This window comes from Haliaeetus albicilla, chromosome 24 (assembly GCF_947461875.1).
Source record: "Haliaeetus albicilla chromosome 24, bHalAlb1.1, whole genome shotgun sequence".
Classification (NCBI taxonomy): domain Eukaryota; kingdom Metazoa; phylum Chordata; class Aves; order Accipitriformes; family Accipitridae; genus Haliaeetus; species Haliaeetus albicilla.
Window position 1 is genome coordinate 22,401,566 of NC_091506.1, and position 19,373 is coordinate 22,420,938.

At 38.4% G+C, this 19,373-nt stretch overlaps 1 protein-coding gene across 1 annotated transcript in view; it reads left to right on the plus strand.

Moving 5' to 3' along the window:
- The first annotated feature begins 454 nt into the window (after positions 1-454).
- Positions 455-19,373, plus strand: part of SYN2 (synapsin II) — a 192,623-nt gene continuing 173,704 nt past the window's right edge. Inside the window, exon 1 of the mRNA XM_069769785.1 lies at positions 455-1,034. Coding sequence (XP_069625886.1) covers positions 658-1,034 — 377 coding nt within the window. The 5' untranslated portion in view covers positions 455-657. The remainder of the gene's footprint in view (positions 1,035-19,373) is intronic.

The following is a 19,373-nucleotide window of genomic DNA, read 5'->3' on the forward strand; positions in this document are numbered from 1 at the left end:
CGCTCCGCTGCGAGGGCCGCTCCGCTGCGAGGGCCGCTCCTGTCCCGTGCCCCGCGTTCCGTGTTGCGAAACGGGGGCGGTTAGCGTCTAGGCTACAACGAGAAATTAACGCGTGCGTGTAATTGAGGCCGCGGCTCGCCCAGCCTCCTTCCCCGGCTCTGGGGCTCCGCGTCGCCCCCCGCGCCCGCGCTCCGCCGTTACCGAGCGGGCCGTCGCTCGGCCCTGCCCCAGCTCGGCGGCCGCGCCACCGCGGGCGTTTCGCTTTTAGCCGGCCGCTTGCTGGGGCTGTGACCCCCGGCCCCCGGCGCTGAGGAGGGAGCCCCGCTGGCTGTGCCGCTGCCCCCGCGAGCGGGGCGGGAGCCAGACCCGCGAGGGCGGCGCGGCCCGCCGCTCCCCTCAGCCTGGCCGCCCGCGGCTGCCGCCTAGAGGCGGGCGGGAGCGGCGAGGCGCGCGCTCTGCCGCCGCCGCCGCCGCCGGCCGCGCCGCTGAGGTGAAGGCAGCGCCTCCCGCCTCGGCCGGCAGTGAGGCTGCGACCGAGCCCGCCTGCGGACCGGCACAGCCCCGCCGCGGCGCCCGGCTCCGCGCCCGCCTCCCGCTCCTCGCCAGAGCGTCGCCTCTCTCTCTCACTCTCCCTCTCCGTCTCTCTCGCCCGGCCAGATGATGAACTTTCTGCGGCGCAGGCTCTCGGACAGCAGCTTCATCGCCAACCTGCCCAATGGCTACATGACCGACCTGCAGCGGCCGGAGCCGCAGCAGCCGCCGCCGCCGCCTCCCTCCTCGGCCCCCTCGGCCCCTGCCTCTGCCTCCCCGGCCGCGGAGCGCCGGCAGCCGCCGCAGTCGGCGCCCCCCCAGCAGCAGCAGCCACCGCCGCCGCAGCAGCAGTCAACGGGCAGCAGCTTCTTCAGCTCCCTCTCCAACGCCGTGAAGCAGACGGCGGCCTCGGCCGGTCTGGTGGATCCCTCCTCCGCCGTCTCCTCCGCCGCCGGCCGAAAGTTCAAGCTGCTCCTGGTCATCGACGAGCCGCACACGGACTGGTAGGTGCCCCCGCGCCTCTGCATGCCCCTCGGCGCCCTCCTCCTCCCGCCCCGTCCTTCCCCTCCCTCACGCTGCGGTCCCTTTCCCCCGCGGGCCCCGTCCCCGCTCTCCCTTCCCCGGCAGATGTGGGGCTCACCTGGCGGCGGCGAGGCGCGCCTCGGGCCCCGGGGCGGCGAGGCTCCCCGGGGCGGCGGGCCGGGGCCGGGGCCGGGGCCGGGGGAGGCGGCGGGAGGGCCCGCCGGGCAGAGCCTCCCCGCCGCCCGGCTGAAGCGAAGCGTTACGGACTGGAAGACGGAGCAAGCCTGCCTGGAGCGCCTGACTAGGAACGAAAAAGCCGTTTTCCGTCGAAACGCGAAATAAAACGTTTACCGCCCTGAAAAAGCGTGCCCCGCGTTCTCTAGCGAAATAAAGAACTCGCATAGAGGTGCAGGTAGGATTTAGGCGTCTTAGGCACGAATTTCTGTTTTGAACTGCGTGTGGTTGTAGCGTTACGCGTGTTGTTTCATATTTATGAGCGGGCTTGTTTTCAGGCAGATCCCGCTGCTGCTGTGGCAGCGACTGCAATACGTGTTTGGGTGAAGGTCCTTCAGGGTATTGAGGACCAGCCCTCAGTTTTACCTTACCCTGGTGAATTTGTGCGATTAGGTTAATTAACTTGGCAGGTTTTGTTTGGGGTGGGCGTTTTGCTTCCACTGTCATCGGGAAAAATGTGGGATTTACAAAACATAAAACTTGCACGTCAACACGTTTCTTCCTGTGCTTGGCTGCTGCCAGTAGGAGAGGTTATGGCTTTTTCAGACCTGTTTTATCACATACGACTCTGGTGGATGCTGGATTTTAGAGGAAGGATGTATACCTATTAATCATTCGCTAACTTGTTTTGCTATCGTGTGTGTTTACACATCAAGCTGTGAATTGTCTCATTCGCTGTTGCGAATTACGGTATATAAGGTCATAACAGTGCCTTAAAATAATACGGAGTAAAACAAGTATGTGTTTGTAACACTGACATCATTCAGTAATGGATTGTGGGTTTGTGATTTTAATGTCAGCTTCTCAAATTTATAGCCTTACTGTCTAGATGGACTTGTACAGTTCTATGATTTGATACAATTTGCTTTAAAATGGTACTTTAATAAAATGCTTGAAACAAAAATGTAAGCTTTTATCTACAGCAAAGATGTGATTAATGTTAAGATAGCATTGCCTGTTACATTTCTCATGTTTTTTCTTCTGTGCTTGATTTTGTGGTTGTTTTCTATCTTTATTAAAAAAAAAAAAAAAAAAAGGTTGCTGTATCTGCCGGACTAAGACAGCCTCTGTACCTACGTCATGGAGATGCATCCATGGACACTGCTCACTGCCTTGCAGATACATTTATTTATTTAATATTCTACGGTGCACAAATTTTTGCTTGGTAAATTAAATAACTGCATATGTTCATAAAGTTTGGTTTTGGTAGAATTTTTCTATACATACTGAAGCCATGCTGTGTATTATAAACATGGCATGTTTTACATACTTGATAAATGCACCCCAAATTAACACTATTTGTCATCAATAGTAAAGCTTTTAAGCCTCTGCATGGTGAATGCTACAAACAGCATTCCAGGTAGGAGACTAGATGCAGTCACAAATATACACAAGGTTACTCATGCCTGCTTGCTTTTTTTTTTTTTTTCATTTCTCGTAGTATGTGACATGGATATATAGTAGTTCTAGAAAGAACAGTTTGTTGTTGTACTGGCTTTTCCCCCTCCAAAAAGCTACTCATTTTGTAACTGAAGTTTTTAAAATAAATTTTGAAATGTATATGTATGTGTATTCTGATAATACATGCAGAAAAGTTTGTTCCATACCTTTTCGAGTATGGATATTGATATTGATGTGTATTGAACTGCTGTAGAATTTGACTATATGGGGAAAAATGGAACATGGATGATAATTTGAAAAAAAAATAATATTGGAAGACTGGAACTGGCAACGGATGAATTTCAGTGGTCTGATGGCTACCACCTAGCTACCCTGTCTGGTGTGATGCATTGACGTACAGTTTAGCAAGATGAGGTACGTAGAGCTGCTATCACGTGATACACTAACCAAACCCCAAGAAAAACAGTACCAAATAAATCTCTCAGAGCCTCCTAACAAACAGCTTCACTTGACTTACGTTAATCCTGGGAGGAAGATCATATGCTGGGTGTTTGTTTTCGTAATGTTTTGAGCTGCATTGTGTTTGTCTTAAATTGAAAATGTATTTATTGCTTTTGGATTGCAGTTTCAAGGGAAATAAAAGAATTTCAGTCTGGATCACATTGAAATCCTACTAATTCAGTATCTTCTTTTTAGCAAGAGCCAGAGGAAGCACTAAGCACCTTCTTCTGTCAGCAAAGGCTATTGCCTCTTACCTCTAGCACTGAAAGGACATTTTGTTTCTAATATGTTTTATTTCTATTAGAGACTGTCTCATACTTGAAGTCAGAGATTTAGTAACCCGACATTTTTATTGTTGCTAATGGAATCATATAGGATAGTCTACATATAGATCAATGCTCAAGTGCTGTTTGCATTTTTTAATCTTGATTTTAGTTTTATTGCTTTCTTTTTTTATTTTCTTGCCTGAAGAAGTTTGTCCTATTACAAGTTTTGAAATTCTCCTGTTCAGTTTCTTTACTTTTGTGGTATAGGATAGGGGCAAAATGGGAGAATTAACTTATCTGTACTCATTTGTATATTTTTTACCATGTTATATTATCTGACTTCCTAAGGAAAGAGAGGAAATGCAGTCATTGTGTCAAACCATCCTCCTTTCTCCAGTAACACTCTCAAAGATGTGTTAGGGCTGTGAAAGACAATTCTTTTCCTACAGGTTCTTTGGAAACTTGGGGCTACATAGATGAGAGAGACCTCTAAGGGCTTCTGCTAAAGGCAAAACTGCAAAATAAGCTGATACTAAAGACTTTCTACCAGCTAGTAGCTTTATACATGCCTTAGTGGCAAATGTAGGAAAAAAATGAAAACAGACTAAAGCTTGTAGTCAACTACCAGAGACAAATCCATGACAAGTGGTCTTCGTTGGTTCTGGTTCTCATGGAATACTTTCTGTTAGTCACTTTATACAATAAATGATCCTTTGGTCCAAAGGTGAAAGCAAATAGCTAGCAATCATTTTTACCAATTATCTTTGAAACCTTCTGTCATTCTGGAATATCACCATAAAGAAGGGGTGACCTGTAAGCAACACTCCTTCAAATGGAACAGTACTATTCATTTATATAAAAGCATTGGAAAAGCTTATTTTATTTTCTGGCCTATTCTTTGTGCATTTTAATGTCATGTTCTTTTCGACTGCAGCTGCATACCGAACAGACATTTTCAATACCTTCACTGATGTCCAGAACCCTTTCCTGAGTTAACACATCTGGTTGAGAACCTTACAAAGTATTTGAAGATGTAGTGGAAAACCATCTGATTCACAGAGGCTTCATGGATCTGTTGGGGAGGGGAAAGCTTTGAGAACCACTTGTTAGGTTTGATAATGATTTTATGCAATAGACTTACAAGATTTTTTACAGCTTTAGGTATCTTTGTTGATATCTTCATAAATGGAGGAAACTAAGAAGTAAAATAATTTGTTCAAGGTCATCCAAGAGGCTAGTGACAGAGCTAAATTAAAATCTAGGCAGCTTGCTTAACCTTTTCTTTTAATTCTTTTTTCCTAGCTACTAGTCTGCATTAAGCATCCAAAATATTCAGCTGGATAAGTTTATTTTAAAATGTATTTAATTTCCTTGGAAAATAACCATATAGTTTTGTATACAAAATGTACTGAATATTCAGTGCTGAACAAGCAATTGATTAGAGGCCATACATCGGTGGCAAGGTGCCAAAAAGCTGTGTATACAGATTATTATCTTTATTAAAAGCTTATGTGTAATATTTAGAAAGCTGTTTCAGTATTGAAAACTAATTATTGCTTTGTCTGTCTTGTGCTTTAGAGCTTGAATATAAGACTCGTTGGCAGTAGTGATGAAACTATAAAAAAATCAAGTAGAAAAATTTTGTTCTTGTGTTTTTAAGGACAAATCTTGTAATAAGTATCAGTGTACGTTTTTCCCAGAGAATTATGCATTTCTTGTAATGTTTACTGCCTTAGTAGTTAGTCATCTTGTGATAGGCCCAAGAGATAATTTCTAAATGGCCAGGACAAATGCTATATGAAGAGCAAACTTTTGGTTTTAAAATTACTGAGTCATTTATGAGCAAACATTGCTCATCATAAATGTTTTTAATGTGAACAGTATTGTCATAGTGCAGAAAAATGCTGGTTTATAATACAAAAATTTACCGAAGTGAGCAGAATGGATTTCTTGGGTTTTTTTGCATTTACTAGAAGGTGGAAAACAGTTTCAATTTAAAATATATCTGCAGTTGTTTTGTGTAGCAGTAACTACCAAACAATCTGTGTACTACAACAAAAATTCATTGCAGTTTTTCTGTTCGGTGGCGGTGGTTCAGTTGTGCATAACTAATTAGTATTTCCTAATTCCAGTTGAACTAGAATTCTGTTTTATCTTATCTGATAGTAATATGTTGATTTAGTAACTGCAGTATTCACTGCATTCAGTCTATGTCTTTGGTTAGCAAGTTTTCCAATTTTAGAGGGTGTCGCTTAGACTTTAGTAATGCATAAATGAGGGCAACTGCTTTGCCAGAGCTCTCTCTAGTCCTCTGGGATGACGCTGTCAAGAAAGACAGTGTTCTTGCAAGCCTCCTGGCATTGCAAAGCACACTACTACTAGTATAAAGCATAAAGCCAGAATATAAAATGGGGCGGTGGGGGGGAAGACCCAGGGCATGGGCAAATATGAAACTAGTAGTGATTGCACAGAGGGAGGGGGATTGAAAGGATCCCTTGGCACTCATTTAGGGGCTGAAGGGGAGAAGTTTTTGAAAGCAAGTCAAGGCAAGGGACAGCTATGTTGCAGAGGTATAAGGAGACTGATTTTTGGAAAGGCCTAAGTTCTTAAGGCTGACCAAATGGCTAAATGTAGATATATGCCTTCAGGCAATGAGTGTAAAGAAAAGGTAATCTTATCAATATATGTATTTTATATAGGAAGAAAAGATGTATAATAAGTTACTTTTATTAATTTTAAATGCTAATTAAGAACTGCTGTGCCTTTTGCAACAAGAAACTCCTAATATTAAAGGAAGAACAACCTTGCATTTGGTGTAACACTGTAATCTTTCAAAGAAGGCGACAGGTTCCATAAAGCCCCTGAAACTGAGCAAGAGTGATAAAGATTTTAGGTTGGTTTCTCTTTAATTTTTGCTTCATATGAAAACTTCACATTTCAAAATTATCTTTGTGAGAAGTTTCATCTGAATCTTAAAAAAAATTGGATATGTTGTAGTCTAATTCTAGTTATGGCCTATGAACTGAGCTCCTAGTACTCCAAAAAGGAGCTGGCAACCAGATTTTACATGAAGACAGTATGTGCTTCCACAGCTTCTTACAACCAGGTAATTAGATCAGTACTACTTCCCAGCACACACTGCAGTTTTCAGCTCTGCATTAAGGGCTCTCCATTTTTGCAGTCAAAATAGCAACATAATTAAAAGAGAGATGCAGGCAAAAGCAGGGGCTGCCATGAGCACAAGAACACATCTCTCTGCTGGCTGGGAGGATACACTCAAGCACACAGGTGAAACAACATGAGTTTCTGCAAAGCAAGGTAAAGTTTATTTTGAACTCTGTCTCCTCATCAAGTGTGAGCAACTGAATGTGTTTTTCTGAAGGGGTGGAAGTATAGCTCATTGAGCTGTATTGTTCTTTGTCCGATTTTTAAGTCGATGCTGGGCCAGAACTTGAGAACAAGGGCATGCAGCTGAACTAACTGAAGTATATAATGTAATGTGTTAACAAATCTGAATATGTAGCATACAGCAATCTTATGCAAGTTGTATTTCATGTCTGTTCTCCAAAATGGCCAGCTGATACAGTTCTGTACCAGACAATGTGTGTGCTAGTATTTTAAGATGATCTAAGAGAAAATTGCAGAGGTTTTTTCTGTTTATCTACTGTTTTGTCATGTGTAATTGTCGTGGTTTAACCCCAGCCAGCAACTAAGCACCACGCAGCTGCTCACTCACTCCCCCCCATCCAGTGGGATGGGGGAGAAAATCAGGAAAAGAAGTAAAACTCCTGGGTTGAGATAAGAACGATTTAATAGAACAGAAAAGAAGAAACTAATAATGATAATGATAACACTAATAAAATGACAACAGTAGTAATAAAAGGATTGAAATGTACAAATGATGCGCAGGGCAACTGCTCACCACCCGCCGACCAACACCCAGCCAGTCCCCGAGCGGCGATTCCCCGCCCCCCCCCCTTCCCAGTTCCTAAACTAGATGGGAGGTCACATGGTATGGAATACACTGTTGGCCAGTTTGGGTCAGGTGCCCTGGCTGGGCATGAGAAGCTGAAAAATCCTTGACTCTAGTCTAAACACTACTGAGCAACAACTGAAAACATCAGTGTTATCAACATTCTTCACATACTGAACTCAAAACACAGCACTGTACCAGCTACTAGGAAGACAGTTAACTCTATCCCAGCTGAAACCAGGACAGTAATACCTGGCTATATTAGTATAAATAGCAAAACACGGTACATGATAGGGATTACCTTTCTGACTAGATATTAAAAAAAAAAAAAACAAAAACTTTTAGTGGAAAACGCTTTGTCCTCCATACTCTACGTATTGCTCTATCTAAACAAGCTCTTACATGCTCTAGCGTTATTTTAGGCAACTTATTGTGTATGAGATGCTGACTACAAATTTGGACAGATTGTAACTCGTGTCATTCCCTGTCCCGTCCCTGTCCCCTGTGCTCAGAATCCGATTGAATCTTTTCTTTTTTCTCCGTTATCTCTGAAGAGCCCACAGAAACTTCTCTGAAGCTTAATGAAACCTATACTGACATGTTTAGTTGAATAGGTAATATTAAAAAAAAAATATGTTTGCCGATGTTTTCTTCTAAAGTTTGCTTTAATAGAAAGGAAATGGAAAAATTGGCAAGGAAATAATGGATTTTGGTTAGGTGTATTTCAAAGTAGTGAGACTGAAGTGAGAGATAAAAGGAATAATAAATTGCTTTATAGACTTTAGACCCAAGTAAAATAAGAAATTCTGCCTACAATCTTTTCATAATTTGATAATGATTTGCCAGTAGCAAATTGTAACCTGTTGAAATAGGAACAGTATGAAACAAAAGGTTTTTAATAAACTATATTGTTAGACTTCTTGCTGTTGAAAAAGCGTGTCTTGAAAAAGTGTGTCTAAAGGACTTACTGTATTTTGAACTGTATCTGTTTTAAATGGATGTTATTTGCCATTCTGTAAACACTATAGGACACTGCAAGACTGTACACGTTTTTGCCGAAACCGTGTTTCTCCAAAAGATTGATGCTAAATATTCTCACAGTATCAATATGTTCTTAAAGTAGTGACTTCACTGTATGCATTTTTAGTACCCAGTTCTTAATAGTACCATGCGATAGTCACCCACGGAAGTATTTATATGCAGTATCACATAATTTTATCACCTCTAGCTCTTCAGCCAGCCTACCCATTGTGAATGCTCTAAACTACAGAAATCTGTTTTTAATATAATTGAAATAGACCAATGATTTGGATTTTTATACATTTGTAGATAAGATACACTGCAATCTGCATTAAAAATGTGATAAGACTTTAGTGAAAATATATGTTTGAGTATAAATATGTGTCTGAAGGACAGAACAACAAACATAGGCAGTCAGATTTGGATATAGGACCTCTATGGAAGGATTCTAGACCCACTTGGATGAACACAGCAGCAAAGGGTAATTACAAGTAGATGGAAAAGTTGCAAAGGATGGAAAAGAGTAAATTGGCAAAGAAAGCTGTGTTGTAGATGACAAAAAGCGAAGCAATAAATGACGATGTAAATATTACCTGGAATAATGATAGTGCTTCCAAAGATGAGGCTACTTACCTTGTGGAGTGAAAAAAATGTGTAATGAGGTGGTAAGACTTTACAGATGCTGTGGGTGGGAGGACAGCGTCATACCTTGCTCTAGAATGCAAAATACTTGCTTGATTGCACTGCTGCTTTTGCTAATTAAACAGCTTTATCCGTACTGAGTCAAACTTGACTTCTCAGAGGGGAGCTAGTGTGCGTGGTAACATGAACTGTAGCCTAGTTTAAGCTTTTGCAAAAGGGTAAAGACTTTGTCGATTTTACAATACCCACTTTACCACAAGTGTGTCCCTACCTGGCTGAAACAGAAATATTAACGAACTCTTATTAACAGATACCCTGATTCCGAACAAAAAGGTGGTGACTAAGGTCAAATCCTTGTTTATGAATTTGCAAGCAGAAATGATAGAAACGTTTAATTCAGAAGACACTGAATCTTAAGACTAAAGAGGCTGTTTCTGGTTTTCCTACAGACCTGGGGTGTGCAAAGCAGAACAGGGTTGTCCCTCAGCTGTAGCTCAGGCTGGGTGGTTTGTGTCGTGTGGGATGTCTAGGGCTTGTGCTGTGATTGTGGCTGCCCATCAGCAAGCAAGCTGATCAGGGCTGCCAGAGTATATCTGCTTACTCTCCTCCTTTTTTTGTTGCCAGTGTTGGTGGGATTCTTTTAATTAACGGATTGGTCCAGTAGACAGTGCTGAAGAATGTGGAACTCCATGTTTTGAAGAACCTTTCTACTTCTTCTGCATGCTGCCGATATCTTTATCCTTCTTCCTGTGTATCTGTGATTGAAGAAAATAGAAGAGCATGAAATGTTACAATGTTGTTGCTTAAGTGCAGCTGGGAAGGAGTGCCAGCAATGTTCTTTTCATTATTTTCACCTCTGAACACCTGTGCTTGCTTGGTCTTAGCCCATTTTTTTTGGAAGTTACCGTGTCTCCTCATATGAGAGGTAGGGGCAGGAGAATAGAAGCTCTTTCCTCTCTCTGTGGAAATTAGGGACTTAGTCCCAGCTTGTGCAGATAGAGGCATAAATGTACTTTCCCTATTTTCATTAAAAAACCCTAAACTGTGGGATTCTTGGATGTCTAATAAAGTGTGATCACCTGTTTTTTTGCCTCCCCACCCCCCAAGTAGATAGGGAGAACAGAAACATCACATGCCACCATCAGCCAGTCAGGTGCCAGAAGCTGTTAAAAAAGGCAGTTTTGGTCCAACCATTAAAATGCACTATCTTTTAGCTTTTTACAATGACTGTTCCTTGTTTGGCCTTGCTTGATTTACCATTTGATCTCTATAGTCCTGTATCCCACTTGGATATTGGTGTTCATAATGCATCATATACACTGATTGCTAGTAGGAGTTATTAAAAAAAATATTTAAAAATACATGCATTTCTTTGAATTTTTATCAGGTGATTAAAATAATTAAAAAAATTATCAGAGCCTCAGATAAAATCTTTTAAATATCTTAATTCTATTCCCACATAAAATGATTTGATATAAACTAGTAGATTAATTTAATGAATTATTTCTATTTACAGGTTATACCATATTAAAAATATTTTTATAAATGTATTACAGAGAAATATACTAAACAAAAATGATACGGGCTTTTAAGAAAAAAAAAATTCTATAATTTCCTGTCCTAAACCCCAATTTTTTTAAAATCTTGCCTTTACAGAAGTGAACTGTGAGTGAATCAGCATTAGGAACAGATAAAAAAAAATCTATACATTTTTCTTTAAAGATGTAATAGGTGCAGTTTCCTCATGAATATTTATAACTGTACTAGGAAGCTGTTTCCACTGCTCAAAGTGAAGAAAAGTTACAAAACTCATTAAGAAATACAGTAACAAAATAATGTGTAATGCGTTTTTAAATAGTGACTCGACACATTGTGAACTGCAGCAGAGCAAGGACACAGCAAAGGCTGACAGGAGCCTTGGTTTTATTTCATTAGGCATGGCAGTATCATGTCCTCTGGAGTCAATTTGTGCTTTGTTGTCAGAGTTGGGCACTCTCTGACAGGCTACCAATACATCTTTCTTTATTGCAATAGTAACCTTTAGGCTTCTGTATTTCTGATTTAAGCTAATCTGTCTCACTTTGTGTGCTGCACATGTTTCTTTGTTAAATAGGCATGATTAGAATAGGGGAGCATGCTTTTATGTAATTTTACATTGAATATAAACAGTCATAAACCAAAATATCAGCAGTGTGTGCTGCTTATTGGAAAGCTCCTGCAGATAATTACTTTGGTATTTGTTGAGAAGGTGAGTGTGGAGGAGACATAAAGAAAGCTTGTGGCACAGCTAGTAATAAACCCCAAGTTATTTTTGTGTGTGGATGTGTCCCCTGTCTTTAGGAGTCGAAAGTGTCTGTATCCCAGTAACTTTGTGTGTAGGTGTTTCAAAACGGAGTGCAAGTTTAGATACTCTTTCCATCCATACCTGAAAAGAAAGTGGTTCTCTCGTGCAAGAAGTAGCTTTAGCTCTTCATTTTGACCTTACAAATCTAATACTCGCTGTTTATGAAACATTGACTTTTTTGCTGAATTGCCTGGTTTGTAGGGGCTGAAATCTGTTGAGCTACACTCTTACCAGTTTGCTGACTTCTTGCAGGAGAAACCAGGGGTGACTATGTGAGTGTATGTGGTGTTAAAAACAAGCCTGGGAAAAAAAAAAGCAGAAGTTAAAATTGCTCTTCTTTTAGTTTTATGATTTAAAGTGAATTCCAAAAGAGAAAAAAGTGGTGCTGATTGCTACCTTAAAAAGAAGGTAGCAAATGACCTTCTTGTTGTATTTGCATACGTATCTCTGTGCCTGACTTCAGTTTTGTTCTGTTTCACCTTGTTTCTTGTTTATTATTTCTGATTTCTTACTAATAAAACCTGATAATAATTCTACTGAAACAATATAGATTTAGAGATTAAACTACAATATGAGATCAGGCGTAGTCACCCAAGTCTCACGTTTTGTTTAAAGGAACAGGGATGGTTCCAAAGAGGAAGATTCAGCACTATTTCACTACCTCTTAAATTGCTTCAATGATTTATTTTGCTTTGAAGATCATTTTCTATGCACATGTGCATTTTATCATGGTTCGTTATTAAGAAAGCTTTAAAAAATTTCAGAGGTTTCTTTCCTTTGTATGACTAAAAAATGGTTAATATTAGAAAAGCCATCATCTCAGATTTGGGATTCTGAAAGGGCAATAAAAAGGTTTTATCATAAAACATGGTAAATAAGTCCAATTCTATGGAGTGGCAATATGGTTACATAATGTGCTGTGACTACAGAACTTGCTTTACTTAGTAGTTGTTGTCTTAGCCGTCTACTGTTCGAGGTAAAAATCACAGAAATATCTTTAATTAGGAAAAATTATTTCTTTTATGAAGCCTTTGTCTTTGAAGCAATAACCAAAATTAATTTTCCTGAGTCTTATATAAATTCATGTTGCATACAATATATATTAATAAATGATAAAAGTGTTTATAGTAGCACTTTTAAAATTTTAGAATAAAATAATATTTTAAGTATTTGGGGTGAGGTTTAAATAGGCAGGCATTACTCTTAAAACAACAACAAAAAATCTTTGACGTTCCTATAAAAGTCTTCTGAATTAAATAGTTTGTCATTTTAAAAATAACATTAGTTATATTTTAAATCAGCTGGTCACATATCACTGCTGGTGGATCAACAAAAGTTCTAATTTATCTGCTCTTAGAAGGTCCTCTGGAGAGTCAGCTATGTTACGCTTTAACATAAAGAGGACACATACTCCCTTTCTCCTCAAGTCTGCTTTTTTTATTGTCCATCTGTAATGGACAACCTATGCAGAAACCTTTGTTTGATGCTATAAAAACACTACTGAAGATTCCATTTAAAATTTTAAAAAGTTTAGCTCGGTGATTATGTTGCATTCACTTGTATTCATCTGCATGTACATGTGGTTTGCTTCTACATATGAATACAAACAAAAGTTTGACATGCATTGTGGATAGTTGCATGGATAATGCAGGCAAACAAGTGTGTTTTTAGTGAGTGTAATTTCTGTTTTAAGGGGAATCTACACATAATTTCGTAGACACAGTTAGAATAAATTAATAGAAAACCAAAAAAATTCCCAGTATATGACGAAGCTAAAATCTGTATGTCATGCAGGAGTGCATGCTCCTTGGTGACAGAAACAAACTATCTAGTGGAATAAACCTCATTTGGAGTGAAATAAAGAAGTGAAATAGGAGAGACTTGTGTCAAGGCTGCTGCTTTGCCTGGGAAGAAAGTGGTGTTACTGACTCTGTTTTATGGTAAACACATCTAGAATTGTGTGAACAACTGAAAAACAAAAATCTTTCTGGGAAGCATTCATAAATCAGAAATTCCAGTAACAAGCCAAAATATCCTTAAGTTTAAACAGCATGAAAAGTAAAACTGAAGAAACTGAATTTATATTTTGATATAACTGCTGGGGAGAAATAAAGAAATAACAAGAGCAGAAAATTCTGACACAGATGAGTATGGTTAAATCCCAAGTGATAGCTGGGACTATTAGCATAGTTGACTATGTGACAGAAACCTTCACAAGCAATAAAAATATTTTGACGTTGTTTTTGCATTATGAGTGGTTTCCAGGTAAGATGTTTATGTCACCAAAGTTGCTTTAGTAGTAGCGTGCTAGCATTATGAAGGGTGTATTTGTGTGTATGTGTGCTTATATATATATCTGTATGTATAATTTCTTTTTAAAGAAGTATTTGTAGGAATTTTCACTGATGGATGTTGTCCAGATAGATAATACTTCTATGGTTGTAGTTTTCTTGCTCTGGTGCTATTGGGTTGCACTGGAATAAAAGGAGGCTCTTTCAGTGTGCACTGGAAAGCCACTCAGCTATTTTAAAGACAGAGGTCGCATGGAGAATCTCTCATATGGGTTGTAATGATAGAAGGGATGGGACTTAAAGATTCGGTATTTTGTATGAGGTTATGATCTACGTAAAGTCTTTTAGTTGGACCCATGTTCTAGAATTTTTGTGCTGATTCATTTTCTTACGAAGGAAGAAATGTCTGGTATGAACTAGCAGCAATTCAACATACAAGAGGGTAAGATTCATTTTCTTGGCAGAAGTAATACTTCAGAGGAGTCAAGAGAGACACTAATATAAAGTATAATTACTGTGTATTAAGGTTTACACTATTTCTATTAAAATCAACTGGATTTGTCTTTGTGCATAAAATGTGTGGGTAGAAGCAGACTGCAGGTCTGTTCTTTTCAGGTTGGTAAGGATCTTACAGCAGGTCTTTTCAATTTAAGTCTTGCAGTGGTTGTCTAGGCTTTTGTTTGTTAGAAGTCCTTTCCATAAGTTAGGCAGCTGACGAAGCTTTTGAGTTTTGGGGTTGGTGGTTTGCTTTGTTGTTGTTCTTGGGGTTTTTTGTTTGCTTTTTGTTGTGTTGTTGTTGGGTTTTTGTTTTTTGGTTGGGTTTTCGTTTTTTGGTGGGGTTTTTGTTTGGGTTTTTTGGTTTTGGTTTGGGGGGTGTTTTTTTGTGTGTGGTTTGGGGGGGGGCGGGTTTTGTGGTTTGGTTTGTTTGTTCTTTCCTGAATAGTGTGACCCACTATATGTATACATTTGAGATCCCCAAATCCTTGGCTGTTAGGTGATGCATTGATGACATATCAGGTCCCAAGTAGTTTTCAGAGTAAAATACTACTTCAGAGTAAAATGAGATGTGGCAGTGTGATTGCTTTTGCAGGTGAATTGTCCAAGTCCCTTGGTGATAATATCCATATGTTTCAAGAACAGTACTCTGGAAAGCTGTTGATGTAGACGGGTACCTTTATTCTGAAATCCAGGCTGTGTGTGATTTTACATTGTAACAACATAATTAAATCTGTATTTTCTGGTTTGCTATGCTTGAGGTAGGTGGTTGTTGGGCTAATGTACGCTTTTTCCTGAGCATTTGTTAGTCATTTCTTATTTGGATGATGTAGAATAATGCCTTTATGATGCTTTCTATGGAACAGAATTCCACTGTTGGTTTCAGCCTTGTATGGCAAACTGCTATCTGTCAGTCAAGATGATATAAAGACTTTGTGCATATAACTGCTTAACAAACACTAGTGTAAGATTTAAAGCGCATGTTACTTCATTTAAATGCTTGTTTCCAGTGAATTTTCAAATGAGTGTTTGAAGGGAAGCAAACCTAATTGATATTGAGGAAACATTTATTTTCGAGGAGCAAACAGTAATGCTAAAAGAGAAAGCCATAATTTTTCTAATATGTTCTCAGGGTTGTTTCTACCTAGAGCTCCTACCTAAGGCAATGAGGTTTATAAATGTTAAATCATTTTTTTACCACTGCTTTTACTGGTCTTTTTTCAATTATTTGGAAGAACTCAAAGAATTTGAAGAATTTCAATCTTAGTGTATTTGTCAGTCCTAGGATTTTTGCTCAAAATAGCTGAGATATTCTTCTAACACCATATCTTACGTTATCTGTAATATCCAATTGTAACCACAAGATTATTTTTTATATAACATTAAGTGTATTTATGTCCATGCATATGAAGTTATAAAGGGATAGATGAGTGATCTTATTCTAGATTGTAATAAGTGTAGAGCCACATCTCAGAAAGTGACACTGTCAGCTTGTTTGGCAGTCTGTCTAGATGCTGAATTGAGGACCAGTAGTTCAACCAGTCGGTGGTACACAAGATCTCTGCACTGGATTGTTTGCAGGTTTGTCATAGTGCTTTCGCAAGTACGGAAGTTGCACAAAAAGAAGAATAAAGGGTAGTAAAGTTTCCATATCTGATTTTGTCTTATCATCAGAACAAGTAAACATCAACTTTTCATGCTGGGTCATTGAAAAGATACAGTCATCTTTTAAAATCTGTAGGTTGGACAGGCAGTGAATTAGATATTGTTATCATCCTATTACCATAACTAGTAGTTTTAGAATATATGATAAAGGCTTTTTTTTTTTTTAAATTAATAGACGCAAAAAGGAAAATTTGAGTAAGCAAAAGAGAATTTTTAAAAAGTCAGTATGCTTACCATACGCTGAAATGTGTACACTGCAGAATATTGTATTTACTAACAGGATTTTTCAAAAATTTCTATTTTGACAAAGTATTACAAGAGTAGAAAGTGTACTTTTGTATTTCTTAAATTAGTCTGTATTTTAGAATAGTTTTTTGATAGATGATTTAGAAATTCTTTAGATCTAGACATCCCACTCCTCAAGATAAGAAAAGAATATTTTCCATTTGGAGACTGTAGCGAATAACTTTCATGGTGGAGAATAGGATTATGTGTAATATATAAATCAAAGTAAATGATGTTAATCAGCAAAAGCAGCTTGTTATAATGCATGGTTGATCAAAGTGAACATCTCTGCTGCATCTGTGTTTGAGTAGTGTATTGTAACTGATAATCCAGTTAGCATACAAAACAAATTTCATTTTGTGCACCAAGAGGACTTAATGTGCACATGTGTGAAGTATATGTACATATGTATCTGTCTCTGCAGTAAACCAGGGAAGAGCTGTTCAAGGCATAAAACTGTTCTGCATAATGAGGGCTAATTATTCTGTTTTGTCTGAAACATTGCCTGAAAACTCAGGGTAAAAATCTTTGACTGTAAGGCTCATAGCAGTTCTTTAAGTATGTAAATGGAAAATAAATTTATTAGAAACAGCTTTGATCAGATAGTTAAAATTATACATACGCAATCATCATTCATACACTTTTGAAAAAAAAAAAAAAAAATTCTTTTTAGGTGCCAGTACACAGGACCTGCCAATATAGGTCCTTTTATTCTATTCAAATGGAATAGCTTATTTTCTGTTCAAACTCGAATTAAACGGCGTTAAAGTGATGCACAATTACTGTCTTTTACAATTCTCTTTGTCAGCTGTCTCCACTAATATTGCTAAATACATTTTGAGGTCAATGTGCAGTCAGTTGGCTTAACTATCTTAAAAAAAACCAGCAAACTTCTAGAACTATTTAAAAGTTGCTTTTTTTATTTAATAAGAATATGTCAGAACTTGCTTTTGTTTGAACCAAGTGTTACTGAAATTGTTTGGAAAGGGTGAAGAGGAAAAATCAAAGTATCTGTGTTTTTCATGTCATTGTCTTTTTTTGTTTACCACTTCTTATCTGACCCTTATGTTGAAACCAAAACTGAACATTTAGCATGAAATTACTGTGGAGGCTTGCAAGTGAGGAATGATATAAAATAGTGATTAGGCATGTACTGTCACAATACCTATGCTTATTTACTCTTGCATGTTTTCCACGAGCAGTTAAGTATTTGCATGTGCTAGCAGATGTTTTGGAGAAATACTGTGGTAGTGTGGTGTGGTTAGTCATGAAATTTTTACTAGTTCCTGCTTTTTGAAAGAGCTGTTTCAGACTGCTTCTTAGGAATTAGTTGAATTTTCTGAAAAGTTTATTCCTGACTTTAATTTGTCATCTTTTATTTCAAATAGGAAAAATTTATGACATGCTGGTCATAAATTTCTAGCTTAAGCTATAAACTAAGGTAAATGCATAAAAAAAGTTCTGAAGCTCTTTCAAGCAAATAAAAATAGTTACTTGATGAAATTTACAGAAGTCAATAGGATATTGTTGCAGATTCAGCATAGCTGTGTGGCTGGGGAGAGCTCCATTCAGATGATCATTCTGACATTTGTTACAGTTTCATTTCATACAAGCCATTAGCAATCAGCTGTGGTGTCTGTTACCTTTCAAAACAGTACACATAAGGATGTGAAAGTCAGAGTCTGTTGGGAATTTTCAGTTAGGAAATTCTTTTCCTGCTCGCCTTCCTTTTTTTCTAGAGTCGTCGTATGGAAAAGTTGGAAGTCAATGGAAAATTTAGTCTAGACTTTTACATCAGTAATTCATCACAGAATAAAGAGTGACATAATTCTTAGTATGCATTTAAAATGATTGCCAAAAATAAAATACTTGCAATTATTCAAACACATTTTCTCAGAAGTATGTTTCCGACTTCTAAATAAAGTATCCATGTAGCTAAAGCAGATATTATTAAAAAAAAATCAGCTCCCCTCTCCAGTATTTTGGTGGGATAAATATGTATTTGACTTAGTCTTTCTTCACTTTGAGAAATTGTACTTCTCTGTTTATAGTAGTAGCAATTGTTTGGAAGAAAATATATGCATTGAATGATTGAGACTTGCAATTTGCTTGTTATTTAGCCATTGATAGATCACTTTGCTGGAATTTCTTTCTATTGGAATAATGGGGATTATATTTTCTTATTTCTGTAGTCTTCCAAGAGCCTATTATGAGTAGCATTGTGAATACAAATGATGGTTAAACCAAAAAAACACAAGAAAATGGAAATAGAGTACTCTTTTGAACAGCCATAAGCTGTTTCCTCTGCTCACTTTGCTCCCTCAATTTGTTTTTATATGTACATTTTTAGCAGAGCAAAGTTTTCCCTAGTACACATTTCTTGAGGGTTTGGTTTTGCTTTTCCCTCCTTATCCCTTCCCCTGTCCCAGTCTTGAGCAGAGTGTTTTTTTCCTTTGGCCATTCAGCTCTTGGTGATTAGAAGTACTCAGCTTGTTGTAAAGGGCACGTAGCCAATTTGCTTCATGAACTAGAATAAATTATCCTTTGTCAAGCTGTAATAATGGATTTAAAAATTCTCATAACTGGTTATTGATATTCTCAATGCATCATTGATATGTTGAAATACATTCAGTACCTGAATAGATTATCTTTTTTGCCATGTATTTAAACTACAATATCACTTGCATTTAGGTTGTCATAATTCAAAGTTCTCTCCTTGTGCTTTTGCTGTCTGTGTGAAATTAGCTTTTACTTTTTAACAAAATTTATCAAAGAGAGTTAAAAGTACTAGCGCTTCTATTTCATTAGAATATTTATTCATAAGGATCTATTAACAAATCACATTTACATTCCCCTTTATTGCAGTATCTACTCCCTCCTTAAAGCCAAAATTACTTGCCAGACTTCCTATGATGATCTTAGTGTTTAAAAAGAATAAAATTAAGGAAATATGTATATAGTACTTGTATTTAGACAGTGGTTCACATGTACTAACAAGCATCTTGTAGTTTCAGCAGTAAAGCAGACAGTGGTAGAAATTTGGTCATGGTTTGTGCCCTGTAACTGAATAGCATTATATAGAAATAAAGTAATGTAATATCTAATATTCTAAACTGTTATCTAGTGACTTACAAGTACAATGGGAAGAATATTGAAACTATATTTTCGTAGGAGTGGTTTGAAATTTTCATCAACTTCTCCCA